Source organism: Arctopsyche grandis, chromosome 8, assembly GCF_051622035.1.
Source record: "Arctopsyche grandis isolate Sample6627 chromosome 8, ASM5162203v2, whole genome shotgun sequence".
NCBI classification, from domain to species: Eukaryota; Metazoa; Arthropoda; class Insecta; order Trichoptera; family Hydropsychidae; genus Arctopsyche; species Arctopsyche grandis.
Window position 1 is genome coordinate 15,245,929 of NC_135362.1, and position 17,526 is coordinate 15,263,454.

At 31.5% G+C, this 17,526-nt stretch overlaps 1 protein-coding gene across 1 annotated transcript in view; it reads left to right on the forward strand.

Moving 5' to 3' along the window:
- sdk (sidekick cell adhesion molecule) overlaps positions 1–17,137 on the forward strand; it is a 123,932-nt gene extending 106,795 nt beyond the window's left edge. Inside the window, exons 4-28 of the mRNA XM_077436158.1 lie at positions 3,738–3,914; positions 3,992–4,208; positions 4,293–4,996; positions 5,975–6,094; positions 6,217–6,384; positions 6,460–6,586; positions 6,665–6,960; positions 7,044–7,229; positions 8,521–8,933; positions 9,012–9,234; positions 9,312–9,508; positions 9,589–9,798; positions 9,883–10,137; positions 10,214–10,442; positions 10,529–10,864; positions 10,952–11,132; positions 11,206–11,421; positions 11,493–11,689; positions 11,761–11,957; positions 12,033–12,272; positions 12,344–12,689; positions 12,778–13,056; positions 14,256–14,576; positions 14,656–14,990; positions 15,065–17,137. Of these exons, the coding sequence (XP_077292284.1) occupies positions 3,738–3,914; positions 3,992–4,208; positions 4,293–4,996; positions 5,975–6,094; positions 6,217–6,384; positions 6,460–6,586; positions 6,665–6,960; positions 7,044–7,229; positions 8,521–8,933; positions 9,012–9,234; positions 9,312–9,508; positions 9,589–9,798; positions 9,883–10,137; positions 10,214–10,442; positions 10,529–10,864; positions 10,952–11,132; positions 11,206–11,421; positions 11,493–11,689; positions 11,761–11,957; positions 12,033–12,272; positions 12,344–12,689; positions 12,778–13,056; positions 14,256–14,576; positions 14,656–14,990; positions 15,065–15,307 (6,413 nt within the window). The 3' untranslated portion in view covers positions 15,308–17,137. The remainder of the gene's footprint in view (positions 1–3,737; positions 3,915–3,991; positions 4,209–4,292; positions 4,997–5,974; positions 6,095–6,216; positions 6,385–6,459; positions 6,587–6,664; positions 6,961–7,043; positions 7,230–8,520; positions 8,934–9,011; positions 9,235–9,311; positions 9,509–9,588; positions 9,799–9,882; positions 10,138–10,213; positions 10,443–10,528; positions 10,865–10,951; positions 11,133–11,205; positions 11,422–11,492; positions 11,690–11,760; positions 11,958–12,032; positions 12,273–12,343; positions 12,690–12,777; positions 13,057–14,255; positions 14,577–14,655; positions 14,991–15,064) is intronic.
- Positions 17,138–17,526: the final 389 nt, after the last annotated feature.

Here is a 17,526-nt window from a genome sequence, read left to right on the forward strand (position 1 = left end):
AATTTAAAGTGCAAATAAATAAATTCCAGTGATGATAATTTTTTTCATATTTTTGTTGAATGTTGGAATAATTTATTTAATGTTTTTGAGTGTAAATCATTATTATGAATGTGAAAATGGTCAAAATTAAAGTTCATTTAATTAAAACCCTAAAAATATTCGATGCTAATCATTCACCATTTTCAAATAAAACAAACAGATTAATTTTTTTGTAATATCATTTTCACTTTTAAAATTATTAAAGATGTATTATGTATTTTTGCGTAATATCAATCAGGATCGTAAGCAAAACTTGGCTGGATATTATCTAATGTTAATCAGGATCGTAAGCAAAACTTGGCTGAATATTATCTAATGTTAAAACATTAGATTACATTACGTATATACGAGTATGTATGATAAAAAGCAGATCATATATGTTTAAGCAAATTCTAATTCATGAGATTGAGTGTAAAGCCGATGATTCACTTGTAACGTGCTCGTGAGCAAACGCTTCAACAGTTAACGGATAGGATAAATAATTTTATGTATCTAATATTTGAAATACAATATATGTATTAGTTTCAAACTACGTTTTAATAAACAAATAACGGGCAAATGAACGAGTCGTACGAAATATAAAGTATTGTAACCAAATTTGGTTTTGTCGCATATTATTGCGAATGTGATCCATTACGCGAGCGGAATGTATAAACGTTTCTCTCGGTTTTGCATTATTTTACAGTTATCGCCGGTTGACTAATTTTGTTAAATTTTCATTTCCTTAGTTTTGGCCTAAAGCTATACGCCCGTATCGCATATACAATTACGCATGTTAGTGTAGATATACATTGTATAAAAGTTTCAGCAAGTTTCAGCCGCTTCGAAATATACACACACATACATACATACACACATTCGTAAGAAGAAAAACACAAGGCAGCTTTCGCGAAACTTTAGATTGATATTGCGAGCGTTTGATTTTAAATAACTGCTGAACTGTTTAACATACGTTTGAGTGGCTTTTCAGCTTGAAACTTGGACTCATTCAGAATGCTGACTTTCGCGAAAGACTCTGCTAACTATGCATTGTTCTGTTAACGAAGTTCCGCTTCCTAGTAAATGAGATTCTAACGTATGTACATATGTATATATGCGATTTATATTGATATGTATAGCTATCGAACGAAAGGTATTAAAATTAGAAAGATTTTTATACAGTAAATTGACGACGTACATGCGGGAATACTTTTGTTACAATTTTGATTAAAATTTTGATTTTATAGGTACCGTGCGACGCATATCGTAAACCCTCTTCGTAAAAATTAATTAACCTCTAACCGTTCTGTTCTTTTTTCGCTCGTTTCAATGCTTATTTTTATGCAAATTTAATTTATTTTTACCGATTCCTTAAATTGGAAATTTTAAGTGTAATAAATATTTTCAGTTTAAGCATGTTTGTTTTTATTTTTCACTGTCTGACATTTTGAACACATTTAAAATTCTGAATGATCTTGAAATCCTTTTTTTGGACTGGGTTATAAAATATATTATAATTAATTATTGTATAATTTAATTAATTTTCGAATAAAATTCTTGTTTTTACATACCTCCTTTACGTTTCACTTCCGATTACAATTCAGGAAAAAATTTGCCTCTTATCCAATCGTTTTCTTACTTAGCCATATTGCTCATTTTGATCATCAATATAAGTAAATGGATCCTCCGCCATTACGATGGTGCAAAAATATCGTGTAAGACGTGTTTGAAATATGAATTTCTGAAAAGTGGGTGACGTTTATCCAGTTTTTAGTTTTAAACATAGATATATAAAATAATAATAATTTTATTAGTGATATATGTATATGTACACATATAGGGCCGACGAGAGAGGGGAGGGCTGGGGTAAAATTCCAGGGCCCGGAATATTTGAGGGGCACCATATCGGGACGTCCAAATGACCGATTCCAGAGAAAATCAAAACAATAATATATTTAAAATAATAAATCGTAACAATAATATATTTAAAAAATAAATGAAGTCGTACCTGTTATATCATACTTTGTTATTCAATTATTTAAAAAAAAAAATAACAACCAACATATACGTATTTTTCTAATAGTTCTGATGGTTTTTTGAAAAATTAAATATATATTCAAAAGATCTTTTTTTTTAGTTTGTCATAGGGCCCGAAATATTAATTGTTTCCAGGGCCCGGGATTCCTCTCGGCGGCCCTGTACACATATACATACATATGTAGCATATTATTTTATTTAATAATATTTTGGTGACCGAAATGACCCAGTTGAAAATCTAAAACAAACATCATAATTAAAAACACAAACAAAAAAAACTGATTAAAATCTAATATATATGTAATTTCGAAAGAGACTTTGTATGTATATATATTTGGTTCGTAGAATCCGTGACGTTCAATTTAATAAAAAAACAAATGAATATTTAAATAAAATAAAACTATTGAAAAAAATAAAATAAAATGCTTACTATTAGATTGGCCATGTTTAAGCGAAGCCGGGTGAAAACACTAGTATTATATAAAAATTAAAACCATAAAATAAATGAACACATCTATATATGTATGTACTTATGAATTATATTTTACTATAAACGATTTCCGATAACCTGAAATTACATTTTCTAAATGTTGGTGTCCAAAATATTTGTAATGTTTTTTATATGTAGTTTTTTACCCCTATACTTTCGTACCTGAAGTTAATATGTATAAAATTTTCTCTACACCGAACTCAGTTACCCCTTACATTATTATTATACCTTCATCATTTTGATATCTTATTTCATCGTTATAGTTTTTTTATTATCTGTTTTTGAGTTATTGAATTCTGGTTTTTTATATTGACGCGTTGGAATTTTCATTCTTGATATGTACATACATATGTATGTGTTTCTGACACCCAAAGGGTTAAACATTTTCTTCTATTGCATCCGATGACTTCATACGTGACCGACTTCTAAATACTAGAAAACTAGGACCTTAACGGAAACCCCTCAACTGTGTTCTCAATGCCGGTGTTGCAGTTGCATTCTCACATTTTTTAGGATCGTTCATTATTCTACACGGGAGGGGGATCACGTGCATCCTGTTCCGGTTTAAAATCCAGTCATCCATATCTCCCTCGAGATTTACTTTTTATCTTACTATTTTTTAGATACGTTACAAATTCAAAGTATACATATTGTGTAATTTACATACGCGAGAAATGTGTACATTGTTTTTATTTGATAACTGAAATAAATCTCCATAGTAAGATACTTTTCAGTTGACAGTAATAAGTGATTTATCACTTTGTCACTTTACATTTATTCCGCATTGTTCATTTTTCACGCACTCAAATTTAAATATATTACGTGTCCAACAATGGGCAAAAGTGGGGTTGTTGTTTCGTGTATATATTTAGTTATACTTGTAATAATGCGAGTTGTAATTTTAAATATAATTAAGAGTTACAATGTACTCCAAATTGAGTATCGCTTCCGACGCTGTATAGTCGTTGAAAAACGGAATTAATGATTCAACAGTGCAAGTGCATTATCATTAAAAATACACCGATGTCGGAACCACGAGAATAAAGAAGTTTCTTGGCTTAATGGCCAAAGTCCATTACCTCGGAGGGTTGACACGAAAATTACAGAACAAACTCTAGCTCTATTTATATACTTTACATACTTTGTGTTGCTATTTTTTTTTTTTTTTTTTAAATTTCTACATTTTTTTCAGGGATACCTCAACCGCTATATCGATGGTTACGAGATGGAGAACCACTGGGAGAGTATTCACCAGAATTATTTTATAAAATTATAAACACCCAAAGAGCAGATGCTGGAGCATATCAATGTGTAGCAAAAAACGATGTTGGAGCTATTTTTAGCGAAAAAAATCACATTGAAGTAGCCTGTAAGTTTTTAATTTAATTAGATAGCTGATTTATTTTTTTAAATATTGACAATAATAAGTTAAATTATTTTTTTCAGATATGGGTATATTCGAAGATTCGTCTGAAAAAACAATTTTTGTTGAATATGGAGAAGCTGCAATATTGAATCTGCCGCAAATAGAATCTAATCCTCCACCTTCAGTTAGTTGGCAGGATGAAAATGGCCTACTTCGATACGATCGCAAATATGCTGTAACTGAAAGTAATCAATTAGTTATATTATCCAGTTCCAAAGAAGACGAAAAGGCATATAGGTAAATTGAATATAAACAGGCTAGTTTTATTTTTACTCATAAGTATTTAAAATATTTTCAAGTGTTTGTATTTCGTTATTTTAGAGCGCGTGCTATAAATACTCAATTAGGCAAAGAAGAAAATAGTCCATATATTATACTTAAAGTGACAGGAGATGGCAGCGCTGAAATTCCACCTGAAATAATCATCAAACCTAAAGATGTCACAGCAGTTAAGGGGCAAGAAATCACAAAGTTGCAGTGTATAGCTAACGCCAGTCCTCTGCATGAACTTGAAACGTTGTGGTTCAAAGATGGCATTATTGTTGACACCGCTGGTATTACTTACGATTTGGCCGATCCATGGAACCGTACCTTGAATCTGATTTCTGCCAATCTGACCCACACTGGTCAGTACACATGCCAGGTCAGATTGAAAACTGGAGGGTATCCGACCATTACTGCGACGTCCAGCGTGTTTGTTCAAGAAAAACCAATATTTTTAAGCAATTTGAAGTCTGAGACCTTGGGTGAATATGGCGCGTTTATAAAACTTGACTGTGACGTGCAGGGTGTACCACCGCCAGGCATCGCATGGTATAAAGATGGGAAAAAAGTTGGTAGTACAGGAGTAATTGTTGATGATAATCAAATTGACGATATTGAATTTGGTGGCGGAAGATATTCTGTGGAAGAAGACAGATCGCTCGTTATCAAAGGACTTAAAATCGAAGATGTTGGAATATTTCAGTGTATAGCCGCCAATGACGCCGGTGAAGCTTCCATTTACACATGGCTGAAAGTAAAAAGTAAGACATTATTTTACTATTACCTGAACATAATCAAATCTTTAAATACTAACAATACATAAGCATACATTTATGCTTATAAATTTAGACAATTGAACGCTCAAATTGTTAAATAAATTATTCAACTAATTTAGTGCGTAAACGGTTGGCAAGAGGAACTCAACCAAAAATCATCAGAATGAGATCACCTGACAAACAAATAAAGACTTTCCGATTTGATTCCGGCAGTAAGAATTATTCCTTTTAATCAAAAGTCGAATTGTTTTTTTTTTATCATAGTAGATGAGTTCTCTCTCATCTACAGCTGATGCACCATGATTAGATTTTTCACGTTTATTTTGTTTTCACATATTTCTGTTTGCAGTGTGCTGTTTTATTTTTTTAAGTTAATGTGGCACAAACGGTGTTATAACCTACAAATGATATGAAAATATTTTGATTGAAATAATTATTTTGATAGACGCTTATACATTTTTTACTATCCTACATTTCCAAATGTTTATATTATAATTTAATAAATATTATAATATAAGATACAATAATTACTTTAAGCACCAATTTCTTCGACTTCTGTTTTTTTATTTACTACCAAAGCATAGAATATTTTATTTAATTTAACAAATTTTTATTTACTGAGATACAATATCTTCATAATAAATAATTTAAATATAATATAATATGGCTTAGGTGGCAAACATTCACAATTTTGCTTATTTATCGTCTGTTAAACAATATCAAATTTATATGATAAATACTAAGTATTTATAAAGATGTATGTACTATATCGTTTATAATCACGTGTTTGCAAGTTAAACTGCACTATTAATTTGATGTTTTTTATTTATTATTATTTTGTGTAGTGACCACCTTAGTGCATGAATTCACAGCTCTTTATATTTTGAACGTTTTCATTTTGTATGTGCACTTATTGCTAGTGTTTTGTATATTAACAAATGTGTGGCTTGTATCTTTTATTAGCGTCCATACCAGTGATGGAATTAGCCCCATCCAACTTGACCGTATTGGATGGGAAAGATGCCACTATTCCTTGCAAAGCGGCTGGTGCACCCACTCCAAATATCACCTGGTATTTCAACGGTATGGATCATGTTTCCTTTTTGATTATTGATATTTCATTTATAAATTGCGAATTTTGCATCTTATACCAAGTTACTTACTTGATTCTTTTAAATTTACTTCATACAAATATATGTATGTAGATACGGCGATATTGACTGCGTCGAAAGATACAAGCAGTAGAGTCCAAATACTTGATGAAGGAGAACTTCTTATTGCTGGTACGTCCATCGCCGATACGGGAAAATATAAATGCATCCGAGCCAATGAAGCTGGTCACGTACAAGGAGAAGCTTATTTAACAGTAATGGGTATGTTAAAGCGTTTTTTTTTTTATACTTTTTTTTTCTTCATAATAAGCATATTTTAATTATTGTAAATTTCAGTTCGCACTCAAATTGTTGCACCCCCTGTTGACACAAAAGTTCTTTTGGGACATACAGCAACATTACAATGTAAAGTATCGAGTGATCCGAGTGTTCCATTCAACATTGACTGGTTTCATCATAAACAGTACGAATTAAAAATTTGATTAATCTTTTACTTTATTTTTTTTCAATTATATAATAGCGGTTATGTTTATTTTTTTAGAATAATGGTTTCTGGTTCACGAGTATGGGTCGGAAGTGATGGTAGTCTTGAAGTGAGTGCTGTGCGTGCTACCGATGCTGGTGAATATACTTGCTCGGTAACATCACCCGGTGGTAATTATACCCGACATGCTGTGCTATCAGTTATTGAATTGCCATTTGCTCCGACCAATCTAAGAGCCATCAAAGTGGATTCGTCTGCTCAAAGGGCAGTAAACATCACTTGGACGCCGGGATTTGATGGCAACTCTCCTATCAAAAAATTTATTGTCCAAAAGCGAGAAGTTCCTGAACTTGGTATATAATTTAACACATACTAGTTTTATTTTATATTTAATTTATCGTCTAGCCAGTTTCTAATTTATCTCTGTTTAATCAAGGTCCAATTCCTGATCCTTTACTCAATTGGGTAACTGAATTGAGTAATGTATCTGCTACTCAACGATGGGTGCTACTTACTGGATTGAAAGCAGCCTCTGCGTACCAATTTCGAGTGTCTGCGATTAATGCTGTTGGTGAAGGTTCTCCTTCAGATCCCACCGGTGTTATTATCCTACCACAAGAAGGTTTGATATATATTTATATATTTGTTGTCACTTAATTATGTAATATTTGATAAGGAATTGGTCATACTTAACAAAAAGCATTAGACTAGACATTATTTCAAACTATGGATATAATAACATGAACACCAATTCACTCTTTCTTATAGTTCTTCAAAATTATATGCATAACACACTAGTGTACATTTCGCAAATTTAATAATTACATTTTTTCCATATAAAAATAACCATTTCGTTCCATTTTCATTCTTATTCATTCAAAAAAGAAGTACTACCATTTCCATTTCAGCATATGTATTGTAAAAAACTGTATTTACTTAGATGAATTTGAACCGGAATTATCCCAAAATCGTGTGGTTATTTATATGACCATAAATCCAATAAGCACAACAATGTTGCAGTGTTGACACCTTTCTTTATATGTATAATATGTAGTATAATTAATTATAATTTTATAACAAATTGTGTGATATTTCGTAAAATTTTCAAAATAGTCACAGCTGTTGTACTGTTACACAGCCAGCGATTTGATATGCTGTCAAGGTATTACTTGTTTGTGACTTTTTCATGTCATTCTATTGATCACCTATTTATTTTACTTTTTCACTTTTTTTCCTATTGCGTACGATTTTACATATATTTTAATCTTAATTTAGTTATTTTAATTTCATTACAAATATCATTCAACGATTTTTATTTCATGGTTTTTAGGTTTTGTGACTTTCCGTACATTCATTTTATTTTGATGTTCATTTGTGGAGCTTTTTTGTTTAGGTTTAAATGTTTTTACTATGTTGACTTTCGTTTATAAAAGTAATAAATTGGTTTGTTACCTTTGATTTGGATTTGGCTGAATGCCACACTACTTAATGCTTGGAATGTGTTGAATTTTCTATTCAAAAATGGGTTCATATCTGAATAAAGTGACTTTTTAAAATAGATTTTAGCCTTAATATATTATTTAGTCGCTTGATATCGCTTTATCAGATATATTCCCAAAATTTAGTGATTTATTATCACACTTTGAATATGTAAGTACTTATTGAATTTAAGCACTATCGACATATTTTGTACAATTATCATTTATTATTTAATTATATGAAAAGATGAAATATATAAAGCATGATCAAATTTTAGATTTTTTCTAGAATATTTTTTGCATGGTAGAAATAAAAAAAAATGAAAGTAAACATAAAATTATAACAATTTCCTTTTCAAAAATATTATTTTATTTGTAGAACCTAGTTTTTTTCGAATAGCGTCATTAATAACTATTTTTGAATTAATTTAATAGCACCTTCTGGTCCTCCATTGGGTTTTGTTGGTTCTGCGCGATCGTCATCCGAAATCATTACCCAGTGGCAACCACCATTAGAAGAGCATCGAAATGGTCATATTTTGGGATACGTCATACGATACCGACTTTATGGCTATAATCACAGTCCGTGGACCCACCAGAACATCACAAATGCCGCACAACGAAATTACTTGATTCAAGACTTGATCACATGGAAAGACTACGTCGTTCAAATAGCAGCATATAATGACAAGGGAGTGGGTGTATTTACTGAAGGTGCCAAGATTAAAACTAAAGAAGGTGTCCCAGAAGCACCTCCCGTAGATGTGAAAGCTAAAGCTTTCAATTCAACGTCGATTACTGTGTCATGGACTCCACCAGATCCTCAAAAAATTAATGGAATCAATCAGGTATCTATAATGATTGAATTTTATCTGATTTTATAATATTATTATTTCTGCCATGTTTTAATTATTTCGTTACAATAGGGATATAAACTTCAAGCATGGAGATGGGACGATCTTGAAGAAAAGAATGTTGAAAAGAAAGTGATTAGTGTTCCACCTAGTCTTTTAGATCCTTTGGCAGAGCAATCGGCCATAATTGGAGGCTTAGAAAAATACACCGCTTATAATATTACAGTTGTGTGCTTTACGGATCCTGGTGATGGTGAAAGAAGCGATTATGTTCATGTCATAACAAGTCAAGATGGTATTTTTTTTTTTTATCTGAATTCAAAATTTATAGTTTCCTTTTTAAAATATAAAGTTTTTAAAACCTTTTTACAGTTCCTGATGAGGTTTCCAGTCTTCATTTCGATGATGTGTCAGATAGGGCAGTTAAGGTTGTATGGTCCTCGCCAAAACAGAGTAATGGCATTTTAATTGGTTATAAATTGAGGTATCAAGTGAAAGACCAAGAAAGTACCTTACGTGAAGAAGTTTTTCCACCGAATGTCACTTTTGTGATGATAGAGCATCTTGAGGTAATTTTAATATTAGTGATTGTTTTTTACTTTTTGTCTTTTAATTTTGTATTTCATTCCGAATTTTTGTTAATATCTAGGCGACTACCTTTTATTCATTTGAAATATGTGCTATTACCGAAATTGGAGATGGACCTTTTAAAGAAGCGACAATTCAATCTGGAATCAAACCTGTCTTACCAAGTGCACCATATAATTTGGCACTGTCAAATATTGAAGCTTTTTCTGTAGTACTACAGTTTACTCCAGGTTTCGATGGTAATTCATCAATATCAAAATGGACTGTTCAGGTATTGAAATTTTCATGAATATACACTATATATTCAATATATGTATTTAGAATTTTATGTATATGATTTTTGTCAATATTATAGGCTCAAACTGCAAGAAATACGAGTTGGATGACCATATATGAAGTATCTGCACCAGAAGCGCAATCAGTTGTAGTTCAAACTCTTGTACCTTTCACTACTTATCGTTTACGACTTATCGCTAACAATGTAGTTGGAGCTTCCCCACCTAGTGCTCCTTGCAAAGAATTTCAAACTATTCAAGCTCCTCCAATGAATCCGCCTAATAATGTAACAGTTAGGGCAGTCAGTGCAAACGATTTGCGTGTCAGATGGATTGTGAGTCATGTTTTATTTCATTTGTATAATAGATCAACATGGATAAAATTGAAACTAAAATTTTAATATTTTTCAGCCTTTACAACAAACTGAATGGTTTGGAAATCCTCGTGGCTATAATATAACGTACAAAAGAGTCAACTCAAAAGTAGTAGAAAATGTACTTATTGATGATCACACATCAAACTCTCACGTTCTCGATAATCTTCAAGCTTGGACTCAGTATGAAATAAGTGTTATGGCTTGTAATGAAGTTGGATCTTCTCCCGGAAGTTCAGTAGCCATTGAAAGAACTAGAGAAACAGGTAATTTGATGCGAACTTATAAAATATTTCATTAATGTTTTTTTGTGATATGAATGTAATTTCTTCCATGGTTTATTTCATTTTAGTTCCTTCAATGGGTCCGGAAAATGTTAGTGCCAATGCAACATCATCAACGACTATTGTTGTCGTTTGGGGAACTGTGCCACCTCAACATCAGAATGGCATGGTGGAAGGGTATAAAGTCTGTTATGCTCCTTTATCATCTCCATCATTACCAGGGTCGCTATCAATCAGAAATTCACAATCTGAATGTAAACCGATACCATCAAATCAAACTCACACAACTACACTCACCGAATTGCGAAAATATGTCACTTATCAAATCCAAGTTTTGGCTTACACGAGACTGGGAGATGGTTCTTTGAGCAAACCTCCAATCACTGTTCAAACTTTCGAAGATGGTTAGTGTTAATAATATACCCATTAGTGTTTTTTTTTATATAATGACTTATAATATTAAGGTTAATAATTAATCATGAAATTTAAAGCTCCAGGAATGCCATCCAATGTATCATTTCCCGATGTATCCTTTACTACTGCCAGAATTATATGGGACGTTCCTGAAGATCCAAATGGGGAAATTTTAGCGTATCGTGTGACTTACCATCTCAACAGTACTAAAGATCGCATCTTTTCGAGAGAGTTTTTACCTTCAGATCGTACTTTCAGGTATGCTAGTTCGCTATTTATTAATTGATGATTGATTTTTTTATAAGTTTTTTAATGAACTCTTTTTTTCCAGATCAACGGGCTTAACTACAGAAAGATATTATCTGTTTACTGTAACCGCACAAACGCGAATAGGATGGGGACAAACAGCCCGCGCTCTTGTACTTACAACTAACAATCGTAGTCCTCCTCAACCACCTTCTCAACCACAAGTGTCTCAAGGACAATTGCAACCTCATCATATTACATTTTCTTGGACACCTGGTAGAGATGGATATGCACCTTTAAGGTAATAATTGGTGTCAAATAAACGTTTTCATTTAAATATTATACATAAAACTAAAAAAAATATGTTTATAGATATTATACAGTGCAGTTGAGAGAAAATGATGGTACGTGGCAAACGGTACCTGAGAGAGTGGATCCTTTTGTTACATCGTATACAGTCAGTGATCTGAAACCCTATACATTTTATGAATTTAGAATTCGTGCTACTAATGATATTGGTCCTAGCCGATATAGCAAAGAATCTGACAAAGTTAAAACATTGCCTGCAGGTTTGTTAAAATTTGCTCTTTCTAATCTGCAAATTAGTTTAGAAGTTGTTTATATTGTTTTTATTTTTTAGCTCCAAGTAAAAATGTTCAAGGCTTGAAAGTTGTACCAATTACTACAAACAGTGTTCAAGTATATTGGAATCCCATAGAAGAAAAATATTGGAGTGGTGATACAAAAACTGGTGGATACCGAATAGTATATCAGCCTATATCTGATTTTCCTACGGTTCTACAATCGCCGCTTAAAGAAGATATCATGGGAATTAAAGTATTGTTGTTTCCATAAGTTGACTTGTATTTTCAATGCATTTATCAATATTTCACTAAACACTTACATTTTCAGTCTGATAGAATTATATTAGCAGAATTATCCATTGATACGAGCTATGAAGTAGCAGTCAGACCGTTCAATTCTCAAGGCGAAGGTCCTCCTGGACAAGTAGCTGCTGTTTGGGTTGGTGAAGCAGTTCCAACAGCTCCACCTAGAAACGTTACTGCAACTCCGCGTTCATCCACCGAAGTTGAACTAACTTGGAAACCTTTACTAGCAAGCACTCAAAATGGTGATCTTCTCGGATATAAGGTGTGTCATATACTCAATTTAAAATATATAGTATATAATGTTCTGTTTCTGTAATATTTTGTTGTTATTAGGTGTTTTATTTGGTAACTGATTCTCCACAAAAACAAGACAAAACCAAAAAGATAGAAGAGGAGATCGAAATTGTACCTGCAACATCTGTCAGTCATAGTTTAGTGTTTCTCGATAAATATACTGAATATCGTATTCAAATATTAGCATTTAATCCCGCCGGAGATGGTCCGCGATCGCAAGCAATCTCTGTTAGAACTCATGAAGGATTACCTGGTGCACCAGAATTTCTCAACTTCACCGACATAACGATGACAAGTATGCGAGTGAATTGGGAACCACCAAAGAAACGAAATGGCATAATAGTCGGATATATTGTTACATATGAAACTACTCAACAAAATGAAAGTTAGTAACATACATTAAATTAATTAATGTAATTAATCATTTAAAATTGTACCAATGTTATAATTTACATTCCATTTGTTTTATACAGAATTCAGTAAACAAGTCAAACAAAAGGTAACAGATACTACATTAGTAGTAGGAGGTTTAGAAGAAGAAGTTGGTTATACATTTAGTGTCCGGGCAATGACGAATGATTTGGGACCCCCGGTGTGGGGTAATATTAGCACCGGACCACAAGAAGGATCTCCAGTCGCACCAAAACAATTAAGCTTGACAAGAACACCAACAGGTGTCGACTTACATTGGTTAAATTCTCCAAGTGGCAAAGGACCTTTGCTGGGATATTACATAGAAACTAGGAAAAAAGGTACATATATTTTTTTGTTTTCATTCGATTTAATATATTGGGGGGGAAATCTGCTAATATAATTATCTTATTGACATTTTCTGTCAGTTCTGACACTTGCTCATCTTATTTTACTATCAAATTTAAATTTCAGCTGAGCATACCATACCCAATGAGCAAGTGTTGACCGTATAATTAAAATATTAATGTGTATTGTTGCATTATGTAGATTTTCTGTATAACATATTTGTATATTATAAGTTATGTGCTTTTTAATTTTATACTTCGTGAAAAATATAAAATTTAATTTAGTTATACTAATAATTTAGTACATATTATTATTATTATTATTATTATAATCACTGATTTGGTTATGATGATTTTTTTTTTGTTTTGAATAGCCAAGGAAGTCTGGCAATACTGTAAGTTGGAATCACATCTATGGCGATTTTTGAGTGAATGTAGATTTCAGCTATTTCACTTTCTTGATTTCAGCATGTAAATTCTTCACGACTCTTCACCAGCATTTGTTTTTTATAAATTTTTCATGAAATATCGTTCATTGTTCATGATTTCGACATTTTTTATCTTTTTAATTTTTTAACATATCCATGAAAAACATTGGCTGCTATGTCATCTGATTAAATCAATTAGAATTTCATCAATTTGAGTATATACTCTTAAAATTTAAATATTTTTCCATATTTAAAATGCACATTAGATTTTGTTGATAAATTTTGCATGTACCTTTGACTGAATTATGAAAACTCAATCAATTTGCTTGATACTTCGCTGTTTGCACTTTTTGAACAAGAAAATTTTTACCCCTTGTAATATTCTCAAACCAAATTATTCTGGTGTTAAAATTTAACTTTCATATTGACATTTTCATTTTATAAATTAAATAAAGACCTTATGATTCATAATTATAATGAAAATTAGTATAACGCATCTGCAACAGTTTTTAGACACTAATATAGTGCTTCTATTTTTTATCTTTTTTTCTAAATCAATTCTAGCAAATTGTTGATGTATTATTTTTTTATTAATCCAATTATATAATCAAACCAGTTTAAATAATTTGTTTTTAAATATTAATAAACTGACGTAGTTAATAAAAACCTTTATAGTCAAATTTCTTTTTCAAATAAAACATACTCTTCATTCAAATGTCATTTTTCAAATTGGAAACTCGACTAATGTTTTCAATAATATTGCAGACGATTTTCGTTGGGAAACTGCGACAAGAACAAATAATGGACCTTTGGAAGATTTTACGATATCATATCAAACTCTTTTGCCATCCACTGGCTACTCTTTTCGAGTAATTTCATACAATACGTACGGTATAAGCTATCCGGTTTATTCAGACGATGTTATAATGACACCATCAAAGTTGTACTTGGAATATGGTTATTTACAACATCGACCCTTCTACAGACAAACATGGTTTATGGTAGCTTTAGCAGCTACATCTATCATCATTATAATAATGGTTATTGCAATACTTTGTGTTAAAAGCAAAAGTTATAAATATAAGCGTAAGTGTTCATCGTTGATTATTTTTTGTATTATAATTTTGATTAGCAATAGTAATAAACAAAATTTTATTTGATTCAGAAGAAGCACAAAAAACTCTCGAAGAATCGATGGCTATGGATGCTGAAGAACGAGGAGAGTTAGCATTAGATTTATATCGAACCAGACATAATGGCACTCTAGGAAGTACGGGGACTTTGCGTCGGGCTCAAGCTAATCTCGGAAGCACATTAACTAGCTCAAGAGCAAAAGCAGCTCCCGCACATCCACCTCCACTTGGTAAATCTCCACCGAGACCCTCACCTGCATCTGTTGCATACCATAGCGACGAGGAAAGTCTAAAAGACTACGATGAAAATCCAGATGACAGTTCTGTCACTGAAAAACCTTCGGAAATTAGCTCATCTGAATCACAAGTATGTTTTTGGCAATATGTGTATAATTATTATATTGTCTTTTTTCTTTCGATTAAGTATTGATTTTTTTCTAGGGTTCTGAAAGTGAGAATGAAAGTGTACGTTCAGATCCACATTCATTTGTCAATCATTATGCTAATGTTAATGACTCTTTGAGACAGTCATGGAAGAAACAAAAACCTGTTAGAAATTATTCCAGTTACACAGACTCTGAACCAGAGGGCAGTGCAGTTGTAAGTCTTAATGGAGGACAAATTATAATGAACAACATGGCTCGTTCACGGGCACCTTTACCAGGATTTTCATCATTTGTTTGACAAGAGATTTCTGGTAGTGATATTGTGATAACGGATACAATTCACATATAAAAATCTACATAACTTAATTGTGTACATAAGAGCGACTTTATATGAAGAATAGTTATAATAGTGAATTAAATTCAATATTGCATTTGTGACACGAAATGTGTGACCGCATTTCTACTTTAAGTAAACTACACTTATCAGCACAAACTATTATTATAATATTTCGATAGTTCGATGGTGTAAGAATGGTGAGCCTGTAGATCATTATAAATAGGAGATCGCTTTAATGATTCTTCGAATTGTGGTTTGTATTACGAATTCACTTTTCTGCGAGTCAGTTTAAGTCGTTTTGTATATATGTAAAATTCTGTGATTTTATTGAATAAGCATATCTTATAAAATAGAAATTTTTGTACATACATATTTAAAACACTTTTTAAGTCTTCCTAATCGGTTACATTTTACCGATTTAGTAAATTTGACTATAAAATGTCTTTTCTACTTTTTACCATTTATTATTTATGTTTTTATTACCAAAACATTTTTAAAATTATGTAATTTATATAATTGTCATTTTTTTAGAATAGATATGCAGTACAACAAATTTTAGTTAATTATTTTCATCTCAAAATTTATTTAAATCATTTTTAGAAAATTATTGAATGAGGATAATAATATAATGTATATACCAGGCATGGTTCGTCCATACATGCTGCTCATGCAAAACTCGTACTTGTACTAATGTAGACGCTTTGTAAGATTCAATAAGAGCTGGGTATATAAAACAACTTAACTACTCTGTTCACGTTGGAATTTGTGTAGGATCTATGTTGGATTCAGTTTGAATTCTGGATGAACAGTATGTAAGGATGTCTTACCACAGGTATATACATATGTATATTAGATAAAATTCCTCGAAATAACCATTACTTCCTATATGGTTATTTAGAGTACTGACTATGCTAAAGTTATCTTTTAGCGTTTAAATTTTGGTAGTTTTACAAACAAGATACACACAAAAGCATGTAATATTTTATTTTTCATTTAGATAGCATGCATTTAGTGCCATATATTTTATGCAGCACCTATTTCGCGATTTCAGTTCTATATTATATATGTATGTGTTTCACAATTGCAATCCATGTTACACGACACGCAAATTTATATCAATATCTGAGCACTTGGAAGTAAATATTGTATCAGTTTAATATATAATAAATAAAACTGCCGAATGTTGAAAAACTTCTAAAACATTCCTGCCATAAATGCATAACATCAATTTTTCTAGATGCGGCGCACAGTTTAATTACATATGTATTTTGTAAATACATATCAGGGGCCAATGTTTAAAACTGAATTGACACAATGTTAAATTGCATTTGAAGTTTATCATGCCATCATAGATCGAATCACGTGTGTAGCCTTACTATGTTATAAATATCGATTTTAAACAAGGACTCTTTGTCGATAATGAAATTCCCTTTTTTTTATCATTACTACCATTTACGCAGTTATGTTCTATGAGAAAGCATGATGATAGATCGCAAAGTGTAGATGTTATAAATAAAATTATATGATCTCGACTTTGCAACTGGAATACCAGTGCGAATTTTTTTATTTAATTATTATAGGAAATCTTTCTGAACTGACTAAGTGTAATTTAAATATTTTAAAACTACTGTGTGCGTGCGTGTGCACATGAACTTTTCGAAAGTACTGATTAGATATAATTTTTTCTATTTCCAAAATGTATATTGCCTTTATTAGTTAATGTTTAAGAAAAATGTGACTAATTATATTGAAATATGTATTTTTCATCACAATACAATGATCTGTGATTTCACAATGTGTTTTATTTATTCTATATAAAATCATAAGGAACCTTGTCAAAATCAATAATTAAGATATGTAAGTATATATTATTATATCATTAATGAGACTGAGATTTTGGTTAATCTAAGAGCCCATGCAGACAGAGGACGGTCTGTTGTTACGAGTTCTGCATTCGGACGGTCATACTGTCGCGATCTGACTGCTTGCGGTGTGCATTATTGCTAACTAGTCCATGCATGACAAATAATGCTGAACTCCGAACTTAGAGTGGCGAACCGTCCTATGCTTGCATGATTTCGAAATGATTTTTTTTACAAAACTACATTATATTACACATTAATCAAACTTGTTTCATTTATCTAAAAACTAACAATGAAGTGCTTTAATATAAAAATAAA